At 49.6% G+C, this 18,341-nt stretch overlaps 1 protein-coding gene across 1 annotated transcript in view; it reads right to left on the reverse strand.

The window, feature by feature from the left end:
• The window catches only part of SEC14L5 (SEC14 like lipid binding 5), a 42,409-nt gene extending 25,347 nt beyond the window's left edge, over nucleotides 1–17,062 (reverse strand). Inside the window, exons 1-2 of the mRNA XM_077762754.1 lie at nucleotides 16,954–17,062; nucleotides 1,848–1,946 (exon numbers count right to left, since the gene is read on the reverse strand). Coding sequence (XP_077618880.1) covers nucleotides 1,848–1,946; nucleotides 16,954–17,016 — 162 coding nt within the window. The 5' untranslated portion in view covers nucleotides 17,017–17,062. The remainder of the gene's footprint in view (nucleotides 1–1,847; nucleotides 1,947–16,953) is intronic.
• Between the last annotated feature and the right edge of the window lie 1,279 nt (nucleotides 17,063–18,341).

The raw sequence follows: 18,341 nt of genomic DNA on the forward strand, positions 1-18,341 counted from the left end.
ACTGCCACCCACACAACTCCCTAGAGGTAAGCATCAGAACATTCTGGGTCCAGTTTCCAGAGGAGCTGGAGGTGTGGAAAGAAAAAGCAATGGGCATTTACTGGACACCTGCTGTATATGAGGCACCACGCCAAGTGCTGGGGATGGGACAGCGCCCGTTGAACAAGGCAACCCCCCTCCCCCGCATAGGGGAGACTCTGATGCACCATAGTTGCGACACTCGAGTTATCATTATGAAAACTAGCATTTGGGATCTAGCACAGGCGAAGCTCTATCTACACTGTCTCACAGGCTTCTCGCAGCACCAGATCAGGCCGGTTGGGCTGACAGATATGCAAGGGGTAGCCTAGGGAGGGGCAGCAACTTGCCCAGCATCACTCAGCAAGAAGGTGGCAGGGCTAGGCTCCATCCCAGTAAGCGCCTCCAGACTCCTCCCTCAGTCCAGCCCCCGGGCCGCAGGACCCTGCCTCTGCAGCCTCCATTCTCAGACTTCACGCATCCCCCTCTGGCTCTGGCTCTTCACACATGATGTTCCTGCCTTAGAACTCTGTTCCCAGCCCTCTCATGCGCCAGCTCTCAGCTTCGTGGCTTCAGAGGGACACTGTTACCTAACAGAGTGCCTCTGCTCTTATTTTCCCAACTGCTGTCTTCTGGATCCCTTCTTAGTATCTGTGACAAAGTTGTAAGAATACGTTGACTTTTTTTCCTTGTCTGTATCTCCCGCTGGAATGGAAGTTCTTATGAGCACAAGTGTCAGGCAGACTAGCCCATGCCCTGGCTGGGTGCCCGACACAGAGTAGGTGTCAGTCAGTGCGCACTGGAGAATAATAACAATTACCATTAATGATACGAAAAAGTAACACACATACAGGGCCTAGTAAGTTCCAGGCCCGCTTCTAAGGGGTTTCAGTTACTGTACTTCCTCCACTCCTCACCACAACCCACGTGGGAGCTGTCATCATTAACTCCATTTTACAGATGAAGAAACTATAGGGGCGTCTGGGTGGCTCAGTCTGTTAAACGTCTGACTTTGGCTCAGGTCATGATCTCACAGTTCGCGGGTTCAACCCTGCGTTTGGCTCCGTGCTGACAGGTCAGAGCCTGGAGCCTACTTCGGATTCTCTGTATCTTCTCTCTCTCTCTGCCCCTCCCCTACTCATGCTCTGTCTCTCTGTCTCTCAAAAAAAAATAAACATTTCAAAATTTAAAAAGAAAGAAAGAAACTGTAAATGAGGCTCCCTTTCAAGGAGGAAGGAAAGGAGAGAGAGAAGGGGGGGCAGGTTGCCAGGTTTCCCCAGTAAAATACAGGATGTCATATTTGAATTTCAGATAAACGACGAATAATGTTTTGGTAAGTATGTCCCAAGCAGTATTTCAGACTACTTAAACTAACAGAAAAGGATCAGCTGTGTATCTGAATTGCAGATGTAAGTGAGTGTCCTGCAAGGTATCCCCACGGCCCTGGGGGCGGGGGAGGGCGGGGGAGGGGCACTGATGGNCGATGAGGAGGGTCCTCTCCCTCCAGTTCAACACGTTTCTCTGCACAAAGACCACGTGCTCAACGCCGGCAATCTGCAAGGCGGGGGCAGGCTGCTGGACACGGGGACTCCCCAAGACCCCAAGACCCCGTGCTTGCCTACCAGCCCTCCATCCGCAAACCCCAAGACCCCTGGCGCTCCGCCCAGAGCCTGCCCAGCAGCCCCAGAACCTTGTCCCCAGCTCCTAGGCCTTGGTCCTTCCCAGATCCGCCCTCCGACCTGGACGCCAATCCCCAGTGCGGCGCATCAGCACCTGCGCTCACACGCACACTCACTGTCTCCACCCCCTGACCCCGCCCGCAGGTNCACCACGTGCACCGCCCCGTCCGCGCTGCGGGACTCGCGCAGGACCTCGCTGCCCAGGAAGACGGGGATCTGCGGGCAGGTGGGGAAGCGCTTCTCGTAGGCCTGGGGGCAGAACGGGAGGGAGTGCCAAGGGAGCCGGGGCCTGTCGGGGCCTGTCGGGAGAGCTGGCCTCTCCCGCCTGCTGGGCTGCAGACACCTGTTTAGGGCTGGGCCATGATTTGCAACTCACTCTTTGGCTTCGCCTTTGAGATTTCACCCTCAGAAGGAAAAGTGGCCTTGCCTGGGGCATTTTAAAAGACAACTTCTTTGAGAAAAAAAAAACACACTGGACATAATCTAACACCTCTTCGTGATAAAAAAAAAAAACACTCAAGAAAAAGGGGGATTAGGAGGAACTTAACGTTGGACCATGGGGAAGGAGAAGGGGAAAATAGTGGGGGAGGGGGAGGGAGGCAAACCATGAGAGACTCTTGAATGCCTAGAACAAACTGAGGGCTGATGGGGGTGAGGGGGGAAGGGTGGTGATGGGCATGGAGGAGGGCACTCGTGGGGACGAGCACTGGGTGTTATATGGAAACCAACTTGACAATAAACTATTTAAGAAAAAAAACACTCAAGAAAAGAAGAATAGAAAGGAATCTCTTCAACCTGATAAATCAGTTAACATCATACTCCATGCTGAAAGATGGAATGCTTTCCCCTAAGATCAGGGACAAGGCAAGGGTGTCCGCTGTGGCCACGTCTGTTCAGCAGTGTCCTGGGCATTCCAGCCCTGGCAGTTAGGAAGGGAAGAGAAATACAAGGCATCCAGTTTGGAGGACGAGAGTCTGTGCCCGGTGCCAGAAGTGCCAAGGTAGGAGCCATCATGGGGTAAGCCCACATCCGTGGCTGACTGTATCCAAGTGGGGTCTGCTCCAAGCGCCTGTCACAGCCCACGTGCCCAGGAATCAGGATCAAAGCAGCTCCAAAAATAGTGCTGGCATCTGAGGACACGCACCTCCTCCCCCATCCCTGCGGGCTCCTCCCAGCTCAGAAGGGCAGAGGCGGGGGAGGGGCGACGAAGAGATGGAACTGTGCCTGGTGCCCTTGGTGTCACCCCAGGCCCCACAAGGCCAGCCCAGTGCGTCTTCCTGCCATATGTTGGAGCTGCTTGCCTAGTACAGACACGGCAGACACACCAGGGTTAGAATAAGGAGCCCTTGTTCCCCAGGGGACCCCAGGGGAGAGTGCTCCGTAGGCAGGCCGGCATTTATCAGAAGTCTGCATAGTGAGGTGGGTAAATCCTGTGGTGGTGGCCACAGTTCTACCTCCTCCCAACAGAGGCACATCCTTTCCTTCTGTAAGCCTCTTTTACCATCTGGGAAATGGGTATATCCCAAGCCTGCCTCCCCGAGTATGAAACCCAAGCTTGCCGGGCTCTGCAACCAGAATTTTCACTCTCCAGGCAACAAGGCTCAAACGGCAGCAGAACACAGGTCTGTAAGAACTGCTCCCATCCAGCCCTGTATGAGTACTTCCTTGGCATCAGATGCAAGAGGGAGCCAGAGGAGCTGGCCTGGGCCCACCTCCATGACAGGTAGAGGGGTGCTGACATTCCGTGAAAGTATGTGGAGGGAAAGGGGTGCATGTTTCAGAATTGGACAGGCTCAGTTCACGTCTCTTCTACTTTTTCACTAAGTGACCTTGGGCAAGGCACTTGCCCTCTCTGAGCCTCTGTTTCCTCATCTGTAAAAGAGGTGGTCACCAGATGGTGTCTCAGAGCAGTTGGCACTCAGGGAGCCTTGACTACTCCTCCAGCTGTGCATTTTCTTCCATTTAATCCTCTGAATGGCATCCCCATTTGACAAATGAAAACATTGGAACCCAGAGAGGCTAAGTAACTAACCCAAGGTCACACAGTGAAAACTGGTGTATCTGGATTGAATCCCACTGTGGCCCAGTCCCCATTCCTTCAGGAACCTTGCTCAGCAGCAGGCGTGTTCTCCTGGGCAGCTGGGAAACAGCAAGGCATTGTCCCTGGAGCCCTGCGGTCACTATTTCCCCCTTCTCCATACTTAGTACCTCAACTCCTGCTGGCTGGTGGCCACACTGCCCCTGAGTTTCTGCACTTCCTCTGACTATTCTACAGTCTCTCCTGCACCCAGATGAAATGATGTACTCAGAACAGGCCTGGATCCCCAGAACGTGTCCCACACTCGTTGCCGTGGCCACCACGCTCCAGGCATTCTCGCCTACCAGCCACCTTCACTCTGCTCCAGCCACCCGAGACTTGCTGTTTCTTTTTTTTAATGTTTATTTATTTTTGAGAGAGAGAGAAAGAGAGAGAAAGCATGAGCAGGGGAGGAGCAGAGAGAGAGAGAGAGAGACATAGACATACAGAATCCGAAGCAGGCTCCAGACTGAACTGTCAGCACAGAGCCTAATGCGGGGCTTGAACTCATGAACCATGAGATCATGACCTGAGCAGAAGTCAGACCCTTAACTGACTGAGCCACTCAGATGCCCCCAGCCTTGTTCTTTCTAAAACACATGTTTTATGGGTTCACTGGTGCTCCCTGCCTCGCACCAACAAAATTCAGGTGTCCTACCCAGTACCTCTGAATGTGACCTTGTCTGGAAATAGGTCGTTGCAAATGTAATTAGTTAAGATGAGGTCATACTTGAGTGAGGGGAAGACTGCTAATCCAATATGACTGAGGGACATTTGATCACAGACACTCATAGAGGGAGATCACCATGTGAAGATGAAGGCACAGGTTTGGGTGATTCCTCTACAGACCAAGGAACTCCAAAGACTACCAGCGACACCAGAAGCTAGGAGAAAGACATGGAATGGGTTCTCCCTCGAGCCTTCAGAGGAAACCTACTCTACCAACACCTTGATCTCAGGCTTTTAGCCTTCAGACTGTGAAGTAAAAAGTTTCTGCTGTTTAAGCCACTCAGTTTCTGGTGCTTTTTAAGTCAGCCCCAGGACACTAATGTACCCACCACCTGTTCCTGCCACAGAGCCTTTGCACAGGCCATTCCATCTGCTTGGGCCACTATTCAATTTACTTGACAGTGAAGGAGGAGGAAGGGTAACTGAGTAACTGGGGCTTGCAGAGGGGTAGGAGATCTGGACGGAGGGCTGAGGAGATGCTGGCCTCAGGGACTCATCTGTGCTGGTCCCTCTTCCTGGGACATCTACCCCCACCCTCTCCCCTGCAAGGCTGTCTCTTCCCTATTCTGTCCATTTAGCCCATTCATTTCCTCAATACCGTTTATCACACCCTTTAGCTATATACTAGCTTGCATGTTGTGTGCCGAAGGCCCAGGCTACATGCTTTTCCACAGCACTGACCTCACACATGCCTGTCTCAGTTCTTGGCACACACTAGGGCTAATAAATGCCCACAAGCAAAGAAAAAAATAACTAACTTATTGGTGATCCAAAAAGCCCCAAGAAAGGTGTCCTGGGAGGGGAATGATGGGCCGTGGATTCAACACATGCATCCAAGTGAACTCACCAGGCTGACTTCCTGTTGCAACAAATGCTTTGTTAGAAGAGCTCCGTCTGGAGCCCCCAGATAACAGTGAAGGGCAGAGGGCTGGCCAGCAGCAGATGGGTGCTAGGGCACAACTGTCCCTGACCCTGCAAAGGAAGGTGCTACCTTCCTCAAGTAACTAACGGCTGCCCCATCAATGGAGACGTGCCAGGCATTGGGAAGGGGAACGGCCTTCTGGCTCAGGCACCATCTAGAGGGCAGGACCCCAAAATAAGGAGTCTGTCCGGCTCCAAATCTCCAGCCAGAGAGTCCCTGGGGTTGTGAGGTCCAGTGTCAGACATTGTTGCTATGAGATTTCTAGGGCATTAATTGTGTTTCCTTGCACAGAGCTTCGAGATGGGAACTAGAATTTCCCCATTGTACAGATAAGCAAGTTGAGGCTTCAGAAGGCATCACGTAGTCAGTAAGTGGTGGGGTTGGAGTGCAAGCCCATCTGACCCAGACCTCAGCCCTGAACCACCCTGTCCTGCCTCTCAGGGGACTTTAGCTACATCACACGTGTCAATAATCTGAAACTGCTGAGTCCTGCTGGCCTAACACCTGTGAGTCAGGGGCACCTTTGCCTTTGACACATCACAGGGTCTCAGAGGACCAAACAGTCCACAGGATCCTCCCTGCGGGCTCCTGTTCCCACAAATCAGGCCTGAGCTTCTCTGTGCCGAACAAACACATGGTTTGCCCCCCTCGGGGATACAAGGTAGCAGAAGGGATTCGGTTACAGCCCTTTTGCCAGGTGGCTGGAGAGGGACACCCAAGCCTCCTCCCTCAGAAAGGAAGCTGGTCCAAGGCCCAGAACCCGCCCGTGCAGGGCTGCAGCTGGGGTAGGCAGAGATCAGTGGAAACTTCCGTTGACTGCCTCCCATGGGCCTCCGTCCTGCAGAAATCCACGGTGACACACTTAGCAAGCGGAGATGGGCAGCTGGCCTCCTAGCTTGCCTACCCCCACGAGCCTACCCCTTGAGCACGGCATGTCATCCCTCTCCCTTCAGCCTCATCTGTCAAGTGGAGCCATCCACTCCCCATGAGCACTTGGTTGTACCCGTTTCTGACATCAGAAGTCACTGGCCCCTGGCAGCGAGTTTTTTCCCCTCCCACCAACCCCCGTGCTTGTCAAAGTGACATAGTCAACACTCAGTAGACATTTACATGATGAATGAGTGAATGACAGCATTGCATACCCATTAAGAACACGGACTCTGGGGCTTGGCTCCAAATCTCTGCCTCTTACCAGCTGTGTGGACTTGAAGGAGTCCTCAAGCTCTCAGCACCTTAATGCATTCATTTGTTAGAGGAGAATAAGAAAAGTAGCTACCTTGCTGGGTTGTGGGATGTGTGTGTAGGGGGGGAATAAAGGAGTCCGTTTTTGTAAAGTGCTGAGAACAGTGCCTGGCACATGGTTCATTCTACATAAGCATTTGTTAAATAAATTTAAATTTTAAAAAAGAGTGAGATTCTATAAAGTACAGAAAAGCTATTTCTGCTAATCACTTGACAGCTGCTGCCTCCTCCCCCTTCCTTCCTGCTCTTCCTCATGCAAATTCGAAAAAGGCTGGAAGCCGATTATCCCAAACCTTCCACCAAGAGTCGGGAAAGAAGATCCAAACCACATTAACTTCGTCTTCCCTTTCCAGGCTGCAGGCTGGATTCGGGGCACTGACCACTGCATGACCTCACGCAAGACACCCGCCTCCCCCATCACTCCCCAGGAGCCTTCCTTGACGACCCCAACCTGCCCTCTTCAAGCCTGGGAGACCCCATGACAGACAAGAAGCTACCCTCTCAGCTCCCCCAACTTTTTTTTTAAAACCTAAGATATCATTCTCATACCATAAAATGCACCCTTTTGAAGTGTTCACTTCAGCGGGTTTTAGCACATTCACAAAGTTGTGCAAAACCATCACCACTATCTAGTTCCAGAACATTGTCATCACCCCAGAAAGAAAGTCACTACCCATTACAGTCAGTCCCCTTTGCCCCCACCCGAGCCCTAGGCAACCACTACTCCACTTTCGATCTCTGTAGATTTGCTTTTTCTGGACATTTCCTGTACGTGGAATCATGTACGTGGCCTTTGGTATCTGGCTTCTTTCACTTGATGTCATGTCTATGAGGTTCACCACGCTTAGCGTGTGGCAGTGTTTCCTTCCTTTGCATGGTTGACTAACGTTCCACTGTACTGATTCCCCCAACTTTGGCCAAGTTGTTGAGCTAGAGCTTGGTGAATGAGATATCCTACTGCAGCAGAGTCATGCCAGCTGATGAGGGGCAGCAGGCATGGCAGGGCCAGGGCAACGTTACTCTGGAGCCTTTTGAAATGACTGCTGTATACAATCTATAGAAACAGGTTTACCTGCATGGTCCTGCAGCTGAACAAGCTGCTGCTGTTCTAGTCAAAGCCAGCTCTGGAGACACAAAAGATGCAGACAAAGGGTCACAAAGACCCTGCAGCCAGGACACGTGACATAGCAAGGGGACAAGCTCCGGTGTTGGGGGGACAGCAGAGTGAGAGCAGGGTCTGCAAGCCATTTCTGCCCCGTGCGACCTGAGCAACCTTCACTTACCCTCTCTGAGACTCGGTTCCCTCAAAAAAATTTTTTAAAAAAAGAAGAAAAGAGAGAGAAAATAATGAGAATGATGATGATTCCTACTTTGTAAGGACTACAGTAAAGATTAAAGGGAGGTAATATGTTCAAGGCACTTAGCAGTGCCAGAAATCACATCATAGTTTTTTTTTAAGTTCATTTTGTTTATTTATTTATTTAGAGGGGTGGGGGAGGGGCAGAGAGAGAGGGAGAGAGGGAATCCCAAGCAGGCTCCATGCTGTCAGTGCAGGGCCTAAATTGGGGCTCAAACCCACAAAATCACGAGTTGGATGCTTAACCGAGTGAACCACCGGGTGCCCCACATCGTAGATTTTTTTAAATGGGCAAGAGTCAACCAACAGGCATTTGAACAGATAGTTGTACAGAATCATTCACAATAGCCAAATAATAGAAACATCCCAAATGTGGGGCGCCTGGGTGGCTTAGTCAGTTAAGCGTCCGACTTTCGCTTAGGTCATGATCTCGCGGTTTGTGGGTTCAGGCCCCACGTCGGGCTCTGTGCTGACAGCCAGCTCAGAGCCTGGAGCCTGTTTCAGTCTGTGACTCCCTCTCTCTCTGACCCTCCCCTGCTCACGCTGTCTCTCTCTCTCTCTCCTACAAATAAAAAAAAAAAAAAAAAGAAGAAAAAGAAACATCCCAAATGTCCACTTGACAGATATATGGATCAACAAAATGTGGTTCATCCATACAGTGGAATATTATTCAGCCAAAAAAAAAGGAAGGACGCACTGATTCACGCTACAACATGGGTGAATTTCAAAAATATCACTCAGTGAAAGAAGTCAGACCCAAAAGGACAAATACTGTATGCTCTACATGTATGCTCTACATTACTTTCAGAAGATGAAAGAGTTCTGGGCATGGGCAGTGGTGAGGGCTTGCACAGCAGTGTGTATGTGCTTCATGCTGAACTGAGGTGTACACCTAAAAGGTTAAACTTTAAAAAAATGGTTAAAGTGGAAAATTTTGCATTATGTATATCTTACCACAAATTAAAAAAAAAGAGGGGCGCCTGAGTGACCCAGTCAGTTAAGCGTTCGACTCCAGCTCAGGTCATGATCTCACAGTTCGTGAGTTTGAGCCCCACGTCAGGCTCTGTGCTGCCAGCTCAGAGCCTGGAGCCTGCTTCTGATTCTGTGTGTGTGTGTGTCTCTGCCTCTCCTCGGTTCATTTTCTGTCTTCCAAATATGAATACATTTAAAAAAATAAGAGTAAGTCATCTTGGGTGGGATTTATCAGCCCTGGCAGGAGCATAGATTATGATTTGAAATAGGATATCGTGTGTGCATGTTGTGTTTGTTTATAGTTAACACCTCTGTCTCTGTGTCTGTTTTCTTCACCACTCGATTCCCCAGTGCCCTCGTACAACACATGGGATGCTGTCAACACCCAGCCAATATTTGCCAAAGGAAGGAAGGAAGGAAGGAAGGAAGGAAGGAAGGAAGGAAGGAAGGGAAGGAGGCTGGCAAGTGTTGGAGAATGAAAGCGGGAAGTTGGAGCCGTGGACATACATCTTGAAGAGTAGGTGGAGCGGTGCAGGACCCCCACCTCCCCTGAGTGGGTACCGTCTCCAGCTGCCAGAGCACTGCCGCAGGCCCAGGGGGTAACCTGTGCCTGTGGATTGCTCTGTATGCTCCAGCTGCAGAGAGCTGAGTCCTGGAAGGTGCCTCTGGTCCAGGTGCATAAACGCCGGAGTTGATCCCCTCTGCCGTCACGGAGAGCTGGTGCAGCCACCGCTCTTGGCCCAAGAATTAGCCCTGAACCAGGTTCTAGGGAACACTTCTGCCTGTATTTCAGTTTCCTGGTCCCGAGGCTGCAGCATGGGGTGCAGTTAGTAGCGCCTAGGTATTATCTGGTTCTATGCTATCCCTTCTTCTCAAGAATTAGATTTGGATGGGGGGCAATGGTGGGGGAGAGGCAAACCATGAGAGACTTNAAGAATCGGATTTGGATGTCACTTTGCCCCAGCCAGGACTGTGTCCCTCTGTCGTGAGCTCACACCATCAGAACGCCCAGTCTCTCCAGCACTGAGGGGAACGCACAGCCTGGCCGCTCCGCCTGGCAACGGCACAGAACCTGCCGTGGTTTCTCACCCACGTATGGGGGAGCAGGGTGGGGGAAACTCTCCTCCCCAGAACACACTCTATGCCTACTAATTTCTAGGATCAGCTGGTGCCCTTGGTGGTTCAGGGAGGGACAGGGAGGCAGACGCCAGAGCCTCCTGACACTTAGCGGTATGTCAGGATCTTGATGGGAGGGAAACGCTATTTTAGATTTTTCAAGTGTCTCAGGAATGTGCCCAGCCTCTGTCACCCCTGCCTGTCCACGTTCCCCTGGCCCCTGGGATGGAAAACCCCCTCCAATCTACTTAAACGCTAAATCTGATCATGTCACTCATGCTTAAATCCTTCCAAAGCTCCCAAGGTCCTTGAAGAGACTTGAATTGACCCCGCCAATCACTTTCTAACTCACACTGGAACCCAAATGAGCCACATCTCTCTCTTCAGAGAGAAGGTCTGTGCCTTCTCTGCCCGCAGTGGCCCTCCTCCCCTTGGCAAGGCTCAGCCTTTATGACTTAAAAGACCCCCCAGGGGCGCCTGGGTGGCTTAGTCGGTTAAGCGTCCGACTTNAAAAAAGACCCCTGACTGGTGATCAACAGCCCCTTCCCTTTGATACTTACAACACCCTCTTCACTCCCTATTATGAATTATTCTACACAGCATTTGCCTGGTTCCTCTCTCTCTCTCTCTCTCTCACACACACACACACACTCACACACACACGCATGCACGCACACACCACTGCAAGCTCTCTGAGGACAGGAAGGGATTGTGAACCAGAACAAGCTTCCACCTTCCTGAAGCTTACTTTTATGAGAAAGGCCCATATAAATAAGCAAGGAAGCCAACTAACAGAATCATGATGCATTTCAAGAAGTGCTAGGAATCAACTATGTTGTAGCCCCTACACTCAGCATGCTGCTTGGCACACAGTGAAACTCAATAAACATTTGTAAGATGCCAGGGTGCCTGGGTGGCTCAGTCGGTTAAGTGTCCAACTTCGGCTCAGTTGATCTCACAGTTTGTGGGTTCAAGCCCTGCAAGTTGAGCTCTGTGCTGACAGCTCAGAGCTTGGAGCCTGTTTTAGATTCTGTATCTCCCTCTCTCTGCCCCTCCCCTGCGTGCACTCTGTCTCTTCCTCCCACAAAAATAAATAAACATTAAAAAAATATTTGTAGGATACATACACAAACATGTGCATGAATTAATATTTGCATTAACAAATGAGTAAGGGCCTAAAATTTACTTCTGAAATCAGAAGCTCACTTTGCTGAACAGAGGATCACCTCTGTTCTCCCAGGCCCTGTAAGCAATCCAAGGTGGAAAATGTCACTTCCCTTTATCTGTTAGCAACAGGATCAGATGATGGGCTCCGGGGAACTAATTTAAACTCATTTAAATGAGGCCCCTGCTGCTTTGTGAAAACTACGTCCATAACAACCAGTCCAACTGTAACTACCCTTGGCCTGAACTGCAAGGATTTACCTCCAGAGGCTGCTCCTTATTAATAACCCATTTGCTAAATTACAAGCTGTTTATCAATACAAAAGGCCAGGTCTCTAAATATTTTAACACTTAATTGCTGACGACAGCCCTCACCTCCATAACCCTTCTTCTGTGTGAAAAGCCTATTGCTGAGGAAATTCTACTCTGAGCCAACTTCCTTCTTTAGATTTACAGAATCTGAGATGAGCAGCTGAAGTCACCGGGCTTTGGAGCCCCACTGGGATCCCAGGGCAGTGCCCAGACAAGAGGCAGCCAGGTCATTCCTGAAGCTGCCGCGGCCACGGGTGTACAGGTGTTTACTGAACATCAGAACCAGAATCTGGAATATCTGGCTGTGACTGCAAGCTAGGGGGTCAGATTTCCTTAAATTAAAATCTCTGCCATTTACTGATGATGCCATTTACTGAGCTACTGAGCATAATGGGCTGAATTATGTCCCCCTATAAAAGGTATGGTTGGAGTTCTAGGCCCGGGTACCTCAGGATGTAACCTTATTTGGAAAGAGAGTCTTTACAGAGGTCAATCAAGTTAAAATTGAGGTCACTAAAGTGTACTTATATAAACCCAGTATGACTGGTGTCCTTATAGAAACGGAAATTTGGACCCAGAGGGACCTACCCAGGAAATATGTGAGGTGAAGTTTGTAGTTATGCTCCCACAAGCCAAAGAACTACCAGAAGCCAGGAGAGAATCCCGGAACATATCCCTCCCAAGCAACTTCAGAGGACGCACAGTCCTGCTGACACCTTGACCTTGGATGTCAGGCCTCTAGATTTCTGTTGTGGTGCTCTGTTACGCAGCCCTAGTGTATGAATAGACTGACCAGGGGACAGTCTCCTTACCCTCTGTAAGCCTTCGTTTTCCCTTCCCCGGAAGCTAAGGCTGCTATGAAACTAGCTGACTCTGAGCAGATCACAGGGCTAGGCACACAGAGCATTTGCAGGTAAGGGCTTCCAGGCTCTGTCAGCATCGGTCGCCCCCCAGGAGGCTAGGGTGTGTGGGTTCTGGCTGTGCTCCCCTTTGTGGGGTGCTGTTGGAGTACAGGCATTCCCAGGGCAGAGTCTCAGTGGTAACCACCCCCACGAGACTGCTCCCTGGACCCAGATCTATCCCAGTAAGTTGAGGTCCTCAGATCTGACAAATGGCAAAGCTCATGATTGGGAATGTGAATTCTGGAGCTAAACTGCCTGCAGTGAAATCCCCACTGGCCTCATGTTTGCTTTGTGGCCTTGGGTAATCCATTCATCCTTTCCATGCCTCAGTTTCTTCCTCTGTAGAATGGTGCCACCCACAGAACTTATCTCATGGGATGCTTAGGAGAGGTACATGACTTAATATCTGAATGGGCTCAGAACAGTGTCTGGGGCCTCATAAGCACTGTAAACACACTTGAAAGATAAAATTTTAAAAATAAAATTTGCTTAAACCCACCCAATAATCACTATGATTCATGTCAGGGATTTCTTTGGAGGAATACGTCCGTCTACACAAAAACTTGTGCATCTGTGTTCGTAACGGTGTTATTCACAACAGACCAACACTGGAAACAACGATGAATGAATAAACCAATGTGGTCTATCCAGGCGATGGAATAATATTCAGCCATAAAAAGGATGAAGTACTGACATGATACAACATGGAAGGCAGCTATGCTCACCACTATACCACCAACGCTGATATGATACAACATGGATGAGCCTTGAAAACATGATGCTCAGTGAGAGAAGCCTGTCACAAAGGGCCATGTGTTTATGATTCCACCTATAAAATGTCTCAAACAGGCAAATCCACAGACAGAAACTAGACTAGTGGTCGTCAGAGGCTGGAGTGTGGGGACTAAAGAGGATTGCTGATGGGTACAGGGTTTCTTTTTGGGTCGATGAAAATGTTTTAAAACTGACAGTGGTCATGGGTACACAATTCTATGAATCCTAAAAACCACTGACTCGTACCTCTCAAATGGGTCTGTGAGTTACGGCTCAATAAAGCTATGAAAACAATAAATAATAACAATAAACCTAAACAATATTTCATCAGCATTAACAGTGTGCCAGGCCCTGTCCAGGAACCCCTGTCCCTTCAGTCAATCCTCACTTCAACTCTATGAGGAGCAGAATTCTGCCTTTATTTATTATCTCCATTTTCCAGATGAGAAGCAGGAGCAGAGACCCAGCTGATGGATCTGACTCTTAGCAACCACCCATGTGGGAGAAGAGGCCAGAACCCAGAATCCATTCACAACAGGCTGTAGGCTGACCAGAGAGTGACCTTTGATGTTCAAATGACCACAGTCTGAAGCCCAAGACGCGGCCTTTGTGTTCAATGCGTAAAGACCCCACCACCACCTTCAGGGACCCCACATACAAAGGGAACAAAGACCCTCTCCAACCTTATACGAACTGCCTCCATTGTCTTAATTGTTTCCCTCTGTTTACCAAGATAATACGAGCTCACTGTTTTGAACCAAATAATACAGAACACAATCAAGAAAGAATAAAGCAAAGGTCCCTGGAATCCCACCCTTCAGAAACAGAATTCCCATCAGGGAAATGATTTGGCCCAAGCAGAGAGATGCCCATTCAGTGGATTAGTTACATTTTTGAAATTAAAGAGGAAAAAAAATTTTTTAACTGTTTAATCTGGGTCTGGAAAGGTTGCCTCAGTGCTATTTTATAATGGATTCCTTGAGCCCAGTTTTAGTCATTTGTGTTTGTTGCTGGTGGACTTCTGAAACAAGCAATGTTTTAATTCTCAAGTCAGTTTTGTTAAATAAAAAAACCAAAGGCCAGCCCTTCTGGTCACTCGGATGCAGTGAAAATAGCTGAGTTCATCCGAAACTTCCCTGGCATCTGACCCAAAATGAGGGCAAGTGTTTAGCTGAGAAACAAAGACAGACATTAAGTGCAGAAAAACCCTTTTGTGCCCACACAGCATGCAAGTTATGTTGAGTTATGCAGCTATTTTGGGGACAATGATGTTTTGTAAACAGTCGGTAAAGTGGCTTTGTCGCTAACATCGCAGAGGCTTGGGGCCCTTTCACCAACAAGGATTGTATGGAAGATGAGGAAACATAGGCATGGCTGTCCCAAATAACTTAAATTAATGCAGATACAGATAATGGATATCTGAAAACCTTCGTCTCCTACTGTACCCACAAGCCTCTAGGCGTCAACACCTAGGGGTTGTTAACAGCTAGGGGAGTAAGCAGAGTCCTACATCCCTTTATGGAACAGGAAGCTTACAAAATATGCTTAACATACTCCAGTAAACTCAATGTGAACACTTTTACTAGCCCTGTTAATACAGTCTTAAGTGTTCCTTTAGTGGACATGTTTTATTTAAAATGTAATGATTGTAAATAAATTAAATGTACATTTATTAAACTCATGTAATTATTTTTTAAAAAGTATTAGCCTTCCATTTTACAGTTATTTGTCTCAGCTTTATGGTAGAGAACCATAGGTCCCTGGATCGTGGACTGTCCCAAATGGGTTGGGATTGTATCTCTCTTCTTTTGAATGAATGAATGAATGAATGAATGAATGAATGAATGCTAGGGTCTTAGAATAAGTAAGCTGTCTGGAACCTTATAGGATAAGTATTTATATTTAGCTGCCACTTATTGTCTATTTGGTATGGACGAAGACCTGCATGGGGCACCTGCCCCCCAACCCCCTATTCCCTCCACATTATAATATATATTATATATATATATATATTTATCACCTATATATATATAAAACCTTTAATCCTCATGACAACCCTGTGAATTGCATATAACCATCCCCATTTCACAAATGAAGAAACCAAGGCTCAGATAAATTCAGTGACTTTTCAACAGCACACAGCCAGAGCACAGCAGAGCAGCCACAAAGACTCAGCATTTCTGTCCTCTCCTGGGGTCCGACCCTTGTTACAAATAAGGGAAAGTCACATAGCCACAGGCAGCAGCAACAATAACAGTAACAGTATTTGGTTTGTGCCAGACCTTGCATTGGGAGCTTTACCTATATTGACTCATTTAATCCATGCACAGTGCCGGGATTTGGAAACCATGTACTCCTCGTTTTGGAGATGGGAAATGGAGGCTCAGAGAGGTTAAATAATTTGCCCAAGGTCACCCAGCTGGTCAAAACAAGCCCCTGACTCTTGCCCTGAAACCATCTGCACATAACAGCAGAACATGTATGAATGATTCCAGTGATGTTTTAAAATCCATGATATGACTATAAACACATATATAAGTAGATTTGTAGAATAAGACCAGTCAGGACACATACCCTTGGAGGTACCAATTGATAGGAAAGTTCTTGCATCAAAGGCCAAAATTAAATAACCAGGCTAGGATAGGGGGATGCAGGGGCGGATTCCAGTGTTTCTTACACTTTCAGTACAACTGTTTATAACACCGTGTGGTGTAATAACGGGGACAACCACATTTAGTGAGTGCCTACTGTGTGCCCGGCATTGGGCACATTATATCATTCACTCCTAACACAACCCCATAGCACTGCCCCTTTTTCCCCAAAGGAAGGGGACCTTTGAGAGGCAGAGGGATGGTCCTGAGAAGGAAAGTTACATCTGCTTGTTTCCAGCACCTGCCCCATGGTGCAAAGACTATTGATCCAGAAGGCTAAAAGCTTGGGAGCCAATTCTAGTCCCCCAGCTGAGTGGCTAACTGACTCACATACAGTCAGTATGAAGCTACCCTGAAAATGGCTTCCTGGACCCCTGTTGCCCACTCATCCCCTCTCAGCTTCCTTGAAGGAAAGGAGAGGGGGTCTGAAAGCTGAGGGAGGACCCTGGGCAGGAAGGAGGGGGGAGGTATGGTAAAAAAAAAAAAAAAATCATGGCTCCAGAGTACCCCCCTGTGTGGGTCTGAGGCCTGGCTCTACCTCTTCTCAGCCACAGAACTTGGGGCCACCCTTTACCTGTCCGAGCTACAGTTTAGTAGAAGTAAAATCAGAATAATGATACAACATATGTAAAGACTTGGTACTGGAAACCCTCAGTGAATGGCTGCTACCCTCATCATCATTAGTATATTTACTATTACTAGTATTAGCATTACACAAAACGGCAGCAGTAGTTTGGCCCACGATATCCTTGTTTTCTGTCAGAGGAGCTTGAGATGAGAGAAGTCTGCTTCAGCAGGGAGAAAGAAAGAAAGATCTTGTGATTTGGTCAGTGGACAAGGATTCCAGAAGGTGTGGAGAAGGCTGGGATGGCAGGGTGGAGGGGTCACTAGTGAGAAGCTGGAATCACCCGGTCAGCAGAATAACTCAATAATTCCTTCTTATCTGTCAGTCTGAGGGGCTCCCTCTCATTCTATAGCATAGCTGACCTCCTGTGTCTCTTTATCACACAAGGGGCTGGAGAATCAGGGGTCACTCACCGCCATGACCAGCTCAAATGGGTACTTGTAGATGCGGACAGGAGACTGGTACTTCTGCACCATGTTCTTGCAGGAGAGCCAACAGAAGCCACCCAGGCAGGAGTGAGCACAAAACCTGGGTGACAGGTGACTGGTAAGGCAGCAGCTCCCTCCACCTGAAGCAAGAACCCCCCCTCTCAGGCTCCACCCACACATCTCCTCAGCCCTCAAAGCCAGGGACTGATGTGATCACCAAACTTCTCTGGGCTCCCAAACACCTGTCTAGCCCATTACCCACTGCTCCAGGCCACACTCATCCCTCCAAGAGCAATCAGTACTCCCAAACTTTCCTTGGTCCCCACTCCTTCACACTGAGGTCCCCAGAAGTACCCCTCACTGCTACTTATATCGGAGTCCACGTTTGCAACTCTTACACTCTCACAATTTACCACCCACCTACACACCCCACAGCTTGCAGCAGACGTCCCCTATAGAGCCCCAAGTATATTGCACCTGCTCTCTCATTTTCTTCTAAGATACCCTGACGTACAGTCTTCATTACATTTCACATGCAATGTCTCTGTCACACATACACACACGCACATGCACGACACACATGCATGACCCACCTCCCACACAGGACCGCCCTTGCACACACATGTAACTTTGCCCACACACTCAGCTTACTGGAGCTCACACCACCCAACTCCCCGCACGCACACAATTCCCCTGGTGAGCACAAACGTCCACACACTTGTACATACACTGGTATGCACATGCACACACACACAAGCGCGCGCGCGCGCACACACACACACACACACACGTCTGCACTTGCAGGCCCCCCGCAACCCTGCTCACCCTTGTCCTCGCCCTTGGAATCTCCCGGGACGCAGCCCCGGGGTCAGGACGGCGCTAAACCCGTGGGAGGTCCCCCGCGGACGCCTGGCCTGGAGCGCAGCGTCTGGGGCGAGGCTCGACCGCGGCTGCCCAGCCTGGGGCGTCCGGCCGAGCGGTCCCTGGGGCCGGGCCAGCCAGGGAGGGGCCTGCTGGGCAGGAGCGAGACCTGCCCGGCGGGAGCGCTCCAGGACCNCCCTTATATATTCCCTGTTTGACGACGCCCCAGCCCGGCCCTTCTCCAGACTGGCCACGCCTCAGGTAGGCCGCGCCCCTATATTGGTCCCGCCCCTAAGGCACTCAGCCTCGGAAATGGCCCAGCCCTGGGAAGGCCCCGCCCCAAGGTCCCACCCCCCGTCTTGCTCTGCTCCCACGCGGACCTTTGCCTCACCTAGTCCCTCCCTTCTCCGTACGGTTTACCTTCAGCCCCATCCAGACCTGGTTGCCTAGTCTCTGAGCCTCGCCCCTCCCATGGGCCACAGCTAGAGCCCTTCTGGCTCGGCCCCAAGCCC

This window comes from Crocuta crocuta, unplaced genomic scaffold (genome assembly GCF_008692635.1).
Source record: "Crocuta crocuta isolate KB4526 unplaced genomic scaffold, BGI_CrCroc_1.0 scaffold234, whole genome shotgun sequence".
Lineage (NCBI taxonomy): Eukaryota > Metazoa > Chordata > Mammalia > Carnivora > Hyaenidae > Crocuta > Crocuta crocuta.